We start from the raw sequence: 9,058 nt of genomic DNA on the forward strand, positions 1-9,058 counted from the left end.
ATGACATTTTTATGTAATTTTAACATCTCAATCGCGTGGCTGTCGTGGGTGTGCGCTCGCGGCTGTCAAACAGTGCAGTTGCACTTATTAGAATTTAGGCTTTTTTTCTATACTAGATTTTTGCGTGGGCAAAAGTTTTACATAGCCCTTCATGCCAACTAGCGGTACTACTTCAAACCGATATTAACCAACAAGTAGTTGAATGATTAGGCAGATAATATCACTTATCACCATCCATTAAGTATAAAAAATCATAAAGTTGACGCCGTGAGTTTTCATTAATACAGATTGTTATTTCTGTGAGCAGCGACATTTTTATCGATAACGAGGGTCTGTGATGATGGTTTCGTCGATCTTAAAACTCCACAACTTTAACCCGATTTTTTGATAAGCATCGTCTGCGTTGTGGTCGGCCGATTTATCAAAGAAAATTGAAAACTTTGTTCGTCGGAGAATGAAAAGGAGACGAGGAAGACGACAACTGAACCAGAGAGTTTGGGGACGACGGACCGCTCGCCGACGCTGACGTGCGGGCCATCGCGTCGTCGGGCACGCCACTCTCTCCCCGGCTCGTTATCTCGGCGAGCAGAGCACCGCAGCGCGCACACGCGTCGCCCGCCCGCTCGCTCGCTCGTCCGGGCGCTTCCTCCGTCTCCTCCGGAATCCCGGATGGCCACCGTCGCCGCCTCTCTCCCGCTCCGGGCCGCCGCCCGCGCGGGCCCGGCGCCGTCCCGCGCACCACCCTCCGACGCAGCCTTCTTCCCCGGCCGCCCGTGGCAGCGCGGGCTGGCGGCGAGGGGCCGGCCCTGGGGATCGGTGGGGTGGTTCCGGGCGGAGGCTCTTCCCGGCGGTGCCGGCGGACCGCCGCGGAGGGAGCCCATGGCGCCTCCTTACAATGTCCTCATCACCGGTTCCACCAAAGGTGCTGCCTTTGTTCGTTTCACCGATTTTTGTTTCTCTGAACAAGATTTTTGCCGAATCAATCAATGGATAGAGGGTCGAGCTGGAAACTGGGGACAATGATTGATTTGCTATTCAATCGTGGCGTAGATTGTAGAGGATGATAGAGGCATACATCACTTGGTGGAAATTGTATTGGTTGGCTTCAATTAGCATCTGTAAGCTCTTGCTTGCTTAGTGACCTTTGGATGCATGTTCTTCAACAGGTATAGGATACGCGCTGGCAAGGAAGTTCCTCAAGGCTGGTGATAATGTTGTAATATGCTCAAGATCAGGTTAAAAAGAAACACCTGCTTTTAATTGTGACTTTTCTTTAGGCGTTTCATAAAACAAATTGATGTTTAAGGCGCATGTCAAATGGATCCACGTTTAACAGTTGCTGCACTTATTGTAATAATATATACTTATCGCAGAACCTCTCTTTTAGATCATTGATCTGTTCAAAGAGTCTTTTCATGATTTGTTCTTAATGACAAACAAATTAGATGTTTCAGTATTATACACTTCCAGAAAGAATGGAATGGACACATGCAAGTTCCGATTTATACCAGCTTAGCCTTTCCTTGACATGCAGTCTACTCTATCCTCTACAGCTGAAAGGGTAGAATCTGTAGCCAATGACCTGAAAAAGGAATTCGGAGAGCAACATGTGTGGGTACCTACTGCTGAGCTACTTGGTCCTTATAGTTTCATTCAAGTTTTATTCATAAAAATCGTCAAAATAGTACAGCGCAACACTTTTGATTGCATATGCTCTGTTGTCGCCTTTTTGTGCTATCACAGGGGACTGTCTGTGATGTTAGAGAAGGCGCTTGTGGATTTTGCGCGAGACAAGCCGGAGTATATTGATATTTGGGTACATAGTCACCCCTCCCTCACCAAGCACTTGCATTGCACATGCACTTTTATTCCTGTTCCTTCCTTTTTTATGTACAACTATGACAACCACTCGCTATGAAATGACACTGATGCTCACTGCATACTTACCCTTAATTTGAAATATTTGATAGTTCGGTGTTTGATGTATGAATTGTGCTGTGCAATCCACATTGTTGTGCTTGGAAATTGATAGTTAGCTTACCTTAACTGTTTAAAGTTCATGCATTAAATTGATGGGCTCTGTTATGTCATAAAAATGAAATTGGAATTTCTTCTGAGTTATTTCTATTGATGCAGATCAACAATGCCGGATCAAATGCATATAGTTACAAACCATTGGTGGAAACCTCTGATGAGGCTCTAATGTAATTCTTTATCTCTATATTGGCAAGGCTTGAACATGCACACCTTCATTCAGTCGTAGTTTCGAGTGCCAATAGTTCATTGACTTTTTCTTTGATTTAACAGTGAGGTGATCACCACTAACACTCTTGGATTGATGCTATGTTGTCGTGAGGTATTGCTTTCCACTCAATATTAGATATTTGTCGTATAGCATGGTGACTGCTGAAGAATTCCAACACTCATCGTCTTGCTATCTTAGGCAATAAATATGATGTGGAACCAACCTCGAGGTGGTCACATATTTAACATTGATGATGGAAGGCCAACCCCAAGGTACCATTTCCATTTGTTCTCATATGTAGTAATTCTGGATACTCAGCTGAGTGTGCTGTCACATGATTTCGTTTAACTGCTCATATAGTTTGAATCTGTGGAATTGAACATAGTTTGATATATCCTGTTCTTTTGACGCTGATATAAGTATCTCCTTTCGTTCTTCTCCACATGTGTGCATTGTACTTGACATACTGAATTTGCATGGCCATATGGCAGTATCAGTTATTTGTATTAAATGAAAGTTGTGCACAAAACGAAATACTAAGGAGACAAACTCAATCATCTTTTGGTAACTACTCCCTCTGTAAAGAAATATAAGAGCGTTTAGATGACTAAACTAGTGATGTAAATGCTCTTATATTTGTCTACGGAGGGAGTATTAGTCTTGAATTCTAGGTAATCATTATTATAATCACCAGGTTTGCAGCTTATGGTGCAACGAAGAGAAGTGTGGTGCACCTTACAAAGTCTCTACAGGTAAAGGTAACATGTGTGACGATTTAACCTGAAATGATTAGTTTCTGTTTGAGCAGTTCCAATGAAGCATTTTGAAATAACGAACTCTTTGCTGTATTGTAACCTCATGAAATTGTCGATAGACCCGAAGCACAAACATTCAACAGTACAATGAGATAACTACTGTTTTATCAATATTTAGAGTCATGTTAAATTCCCAAGTAGTTGCTCCCTCAAACTCATATTTGGGACATCGTAAAGCTGTAATCATCCATAGAGAAAATAATAGGCGATTTATTGCTATGTGCTTGAACTTGGCTCAGTGGCACAAATTTTTATTAAGTTTACATTTATTTCCAGAAAAACAACAGAGCCTTTTGTCCCAAGCACATTGGGGCAGGCTAGAGATGAAACCCCACAAAAACTGTGAGAACCCAAAAGAGAAGACAGAAAGTGCAAACAAGCAAAATAAATCAAGGCAGTATACTGGTGCAGGTCACAGCTTTGCAGCTTTATTAGAAACTGTGTGGAGAAGATAACATGATTCTTATTGCAGGCTGAGTTGCAGATGAATGAAGTGAATGATGTCGTGGTGCATAATTTATCGGTATACAGCTCCACCCTTTCTTTAGTTATCTTTTATATTTTAGAGTTCCTAACTATTCTCTCGCATAAAGATAATTAGAAGTTGGTGTGGTTTAACTAACTAGTTTGTGTAAGGTTCTAAGCATTGGTCCATGGAATATCCGTATAAGTAAATGATCGCCTTTTGTTTCTAAGTTCTGTTTATAACTCTGAAAAGGATAGTCACACACTAACAGTAAGTACATAACTAATTTGTGCAGCCTGGCATGGTTACGACTGATCTTCTTATGTCTGGTGCTACCGCAAAGCAAGTAAGGGATAAGCACAATCTCTGACATTCTTTTTCTTTTTGCCATTGTTGATAAGATAATTCATGGTTACTAAATTGTAAATTTTACTGATGGCAGGCAAAGTTTTTCATCAATATATTAGCTGAAACTCCTGATGTGGTGAGAGCTATGCCATTGTTCCTTCTTTTACAGGGCCATTGGTCCTTTTCCTCCAGAACAATGTTGACTCTTCTTCTAAACTCTAAAGCTTATGTTTGGCAGCAGTAGTAATAATTTTTAGCTGCTTTAGGCCTGTGTCCATTTGGCGTGTAGAACCGTCCGACCACTTAGCTTGAACGTGGTCTCCAGACTTGTTTATACGTTCCTAAAATTTGTGATTTGGTCATTGTCGAAGGGCTGTTAACCTTTTGTGCTTGCTTTAACAAAGTTAAAAAAATGGCAACTTGAAGTTCTTCATATGATGTCGCAAGGCAGACATGTGTTATCAAATGTGTCGATCTGAAGTTCTGAACAAAAAATAAATAGTTGATCTAATATAAACTGACAAAGTTAGCTTTCGAAGCTTATAACTTTGCTTAAAAATCTTACAGTCTATCCATGACAGGCACGTTTTCTTTGTACAGCGAATGACCGGTAGCCTCTAGGTTCATTTGCGATGGATATCTGTTAATGATTCAGCATACCTGCCTTTAATGTTATTTATGTACACTTTTTAATCATATTATCTGTTTGGTAATATGGTAATATAATAATCAATGTTGACTATTAAAACAGGTTGCGGATTACCTTGTTCCAAACATCAGAGAAATCCCTACCAAGCAATCCATGAAGCCGACTTACATTCGCTTTCTCACAGGCTTGAAAGCCTACTCCAGAATATTTTCAGTAAGAACTCTCTGAAACCTGGGGAGGGTCTTTTATTAATCTTGGACATCCCCAACCAATGTCAAATTTACTGTAATAATCATTCTTCCTGATTTTATTTGCAGAGAATTGCTTTTGGTGCTCGTAGGAACAAGTATGTTGCCGAGGATTAGTTTTCTTACTGCCATCTTCCAACCCAGAAGAAACCTAGGGATATTCTTGTTATCATATTTTAGAAGTCCATTCTTTTCCTGTAAAAATAGGATGTATCACTGAGGGCATCTTGAGAACACAGCAATGTACTCCTCATATATACAATACATGTAATTTGATTACACCTCATCAAATTACAGTTCATCTGGATTATTTATGGACCTTATGATCTAGTTGCATGTTGCATTTTCAATGCAAGAGGAGCCCATGATACATCTATGCACCTACACATTAAGGCTGAAAACCATTTTTCCTTGTTACTTCCTATAGCTTGTGTAGTCTTGCCTAACTTATCTGTTGGGACAAGTTCGTCGTGCAATTAAGCTCCTATGATAGATTTATTGTGTTTGTACAACTTTTTTTTCCCTCTTCATTGAAAGGCATGCAGATGGCATTGCAATGACAAGACATGGTCATGCACTCATGCTGCTACCTTGCTGCTTGGTGTTTGGCAGCATAGGGTAGGACTTTGATCACATCTCACACATCCAGATTGCCTGATAAGTCAACCTCAACACTTACTACTGCACCTAAATTATCATTCTGGTTATTTACTTCTCTGTCACATTCCTGATAAGTTAATGTGATGTGCACCATTCGTGGATTTGGCAGAGTCTGCTCGTGCTATCGCAACATCAACTCTTGTTGCTTTGTTGCCATTCAGAAGGCTTTATTTCTCTGCAAATCATTCCACCCATACAAACCAACTGTGAATTGTGACGTGTTATGTAGTGTGATAGAATATGGCTGGCTACACAAAGATAGTGCAGTATCTCTAGTCTCTTACAAGAACTGTATAAAGGGATGACTGGCTTGATAGAGAAGGAGACTATCACTCTCTCTTCTCACTAAAAGATATGACATACATTCCCAGTTCCTTTTGCTTCCTCGCACATACCGGTATGCGCATGTTAATGATTTTAGTTTCTTTTTTGGTATTTTTGTGCATTCTTTTTTCTAATGTAGGATGGCCAGAGCATTGATTTGCCTGCTTGATCTCCAATTTGTATTTGAAAATATTTTTCTGTATCTATATGGGCATATGTGCACATTTAAAAAATAAACAAATTTTGATGGATTCTGTCTCTTGTAGTTACACGAGCTGCTGTATTGTCGTTTTGCTGGTTTGCATTGCCTTGGTTTTAAAAGGTGTCTCAAGCTTTCTGATTTCCTTGATCTTTGACAGGTGTGAGCTTGATTTGCTGACTGATGTCCAACGGCAAGCCGACATATAACAGTGACTCTTCTTACATGTCGAGCATACCGGTCTGTTGCTTTCTCAGGGCAATGCAGCCGACAAGTAGTTTACTTCGCTGGACCGATGATCTCCATAAGATCTTCCTGGAAGCTGTAGAGTATCAAGGAGGCCCCTATGGTTTGGTTTCTTGAACTTTGAGCATACGATGTCAAACAATTCATTCTCTGTTACTTGGATCTGAAACTTCTCGATGAAACTGATGCTGTGCTACTCAACCGTCGCAACTCCTTAGAGGTGAAGCCAACTGCGGTGAAGGAGAAAATGGAAGCTATGGGAGTCACAGGCCTCACAATCTGGAACATAAAAAGCCACCTCCAGGTACCTCCTGCCCTCTTGCAGCTCTTCATAGATACTTTGAGGGTTTTCGTTCTGCGGTGCGGGGTCTCAACGCACTTGGCTTGCTCTTGTGTGCCAGAGATACAGGGAGAAGTGCAATTTAGGACCTGAACCTCCTCGGGATGTCCGAGGCACTGCATCACCAAGGAAGGCTGGAGATAATGTGTATGGTTCTCTGATGCAATGGAATTGTTGGATCTGCATGCCTTTGTGTTCTCTATTTATTTATTTGTATTTTAGAACTGACTGACTGATTGATTATTGAGCTTGTTCATAAGTTCTGTAACTTGTTCTGGTGTGTAGGACATCTGAGACCGAGACAGTGGTGGACAGTGATGCAGCAACGAATCTGACTGAAATGGAGGTACTCCTCATCATCGTTGATAGCCTGGCCTGGACAGTGGACAAGCATATACTATCATCCAAAGGCAAGACCTGGTCAGTCTTAGTACATTTCAGGGCCATATAACAGTAGAGGGAACACACTTGCCATACCATGCCAGGAAGGTTAGGATCATAGTATGGCTGCCGCCTGCAGGTATCTGTATCTGTGGCAACCCAACCCCAGACCCGGCCATCTTTTAGCACGAGGGCACACCGTCGTTGCCTCACCGTCGCGCTCTAGGAGTAGGATGTCACGCTCTAGTAGTAGGATGGCGTGCCACGCCAGGGAGCAAGCTCTAACGACGTTGCCGCCAAGGCCACCACGACGCCGCACTTCGTGTTCGTCCCGCTGATGCACCACGGCCACCTGATCCCGGCGGTGGACGCGGCGCTGCAGCTGGCCACCCACTCTAAAAAGCCCCCAGCCCAACAAAATCCCAGCACCACAACGCCAAACAAGGATATATGTCAACAGAAGGGGGAAATGTGAATCCAACGACTGAAGAATAGCGCATTTAACAAGGCCAAGCAGTGAACAAATTAAGGCAGCGACGCATAACAGTAGTAGCAGCTAGCTAGTTTATGGAAACCAAACGTGCATCAGTACAGAATGTCACAGCGCAATGTCATCCACTTGCTAATGGCAGAATGCTCGCTAATTAATTAGGACATCATAACACACACAGCAGGAAGCATCATATATGGTCTCACTTCACAGCTGATAGCATCACACACTCCTATCTAGCCGTAGCCACGGAGGAGAGAAGACTCGCTCATCCCGAGACACAGACTCATCCTCTGAATCTGAATCTGGACTGCTCTCATCCGGCGCCCATGAATCTGAACTGGGCTCATTCGGCTCATCCTGTGAATCCGACATGTTCAAATTCCGCGCGAGCTCCACATCCAACTCGGAACTGAAGTGCACGAGGTCCATCTCTAGCATGCCATCCACGCTGCGGGTTCCCTTATGGGTGATGTCGTCATCACGGATGTACTTGGCGTCATCTGGATACACAATCTTCCTTGCGCAAATCATGTCATAGTAGCAACGTCCTATTAACAAAATAAAACCCGGATCAGTAAGATGATAATAAGCCAATTCAGATTTATGATGAGTAGTGCATTCAAGCATCGTGAGAAGCAGATCGCCGTGACTCAAAGTACTAATCAAATGCTATCACTTGCTAATCAGCCGTGCCGCGGTAGAGAAGTAGATGGACTTACCCGCATATGCATAGGGCAGAGGGCAGCAGAATGCTGCTGTCCTTGGCTTGCGTGTTACGCACCACAACTCGGCGTAAAATAGGGTCCTCGGAACATTCTCATCAGAAGTTGCCATGAAGTTCACTAGGTAGCACGTATCAGTGAAGGGGGCGCAGCCTTCCCGTCTTTGATCCATACCAATTATAAAATCAAGTTCATACTTTGGTCCCTACAGCAAGCAAGAAATTAAGAAGCAAGAGTGTTTGTTGGTCAAATCAAGTTAAAGCTAATATACGTACGTAAGTAGCAGCTAATGATTGAAAACAGAGGAAGTCCAATGCCTACCAAAAAATGATGGTCCGTGTAATCCTTGAGCACCTGTTCAATCTTTGAACGCAGCCAGCTCCTCCAATGCTCATACTGTGATCTCACGCTTGATACCCGCCTCAAGGCCTCTACACTAAGTTCAGGAGCAGGAGCTTGCACGGGGGGTTGATACCAGGGTGCTGTTTTGTAATCACGCCACAGCGCAACAACATCTTCTCTGATTTTATCATAGAACAACACAACACCGCTGGTTTGCGCCTTGGTTATATGTGAGACCAGGAGTTTTCGGCCTTCGGGATCGAGCAGCAGCATCCGGTGAAATTCACCTAGCTGAAGGGGCAGCGGCTGTCTAGCAGCCATGGCCGCCTCGTGGAAGGGGATTTCATCAATCTTTGGTGCAGACGATAACATGTCAACAAGGTCGCATCTTGCACTGCAGAGTTTCTCCAGAGCACGAGCAATTGAGGATTGGGGGTCGACGGACAAGGCAAGGTTTGCAAGCCCCTCGAGGGAACGAACAACTAGGCGGAGCAGAGATAGGGGGTCCAGGATGTCATTGTACTCTTTCAACATCATGCGGTCAGAAGCCGGGAGAATGGAGCCACACGTCTCATGCCAG

At 43.3% G+C, this 9,058-nt stretch overlaps 2 protein-coding genes and 1 pseudogene across 3 annotated transcripts; 2 read left to right on the plus strand and 1 right to left on the minus strand.

Annotated features, from left to right (window-relative positions):
• Positions 1 to 477: 477 nt before the first annotated feature.
• On the plus strand, positions 478 to 5,085 carry LOC123095931 (chlorophyll(ide) b reductase NOL, chloroplastic-like; annotated as a pseudogene).
• A 232-nt stretch (positions 5,086 to 5,317) lies between these two features.
• LOC123095933 (protein PHR1-LIKE 3) lies at positions 5,318 to 8,342 on the plus strand. 2 transcript variants are annotated; one of them, XM_044517505.1, is made up of 5 exons: positions 5,318 to 5,828; positions 6,115 to 6,303; positions 6,419 to 6,504; positions 6,602 to 6,687; positions 6,826 to 8,342. In XM_044517505.1, exons 2-5 carry the CDS (start codon positions 6,138 to 6,140, stop codon positions 6,989 to 6,991), a joined length of 504 nt encoding a protein of 167 aa, XP_044373440.1. In that variant the 5' UTR covers positions 5,318 to 5,828; positions 6,115 to 6,137; the 3' UTR covers positions 6,992 to 8,342. The 2 variants fall into 2 exon arrangements, with proteins under 2 accessions (XP_044373440.1, XP_044373439.1); XM_044517504.1 differs by having other exon boundaries at positions 5,318 to 6,303.
• LOC123095932 (uncharacterized) lies at positions 7,634 to 8,840 on the minus strand. Its single transcript, XM_044517503.1, has 3 exons — positions 8,458 to 8,840; positions 8,134 to 8,341; positions 7,634 to 7,962 (listed from the first exon to the last, which is right to left on the minus strand). Exons 1-3 carry the CDS (start codon positions 8,797 to 8,799, stop codon positions 7,634 to 7,636), a joined length of 879 nt encoding a protein of 292 aa, XP_044373438.1. The 5' UTR covers positions 8,800 to 8,840.
• Positions 8,841 to 9,058: the final 218 nt, after the last annotated feature.

This window comes from Triticum aestivum, chromosome 4D, assembly GCF_018294505.1.
Source record: "Triticum aestivum cultivar Chinese Spring chromosome 4D, IWGSC CS RefSeq v2.1, whole genome shotgun sequence".
Classification (NCBI taxonomy): Eukaryota; Viridiplantae; Streptophyta; class Magnoliopsida; order Poales; family Poaceae; genus Triticum; species Triticum aestivum.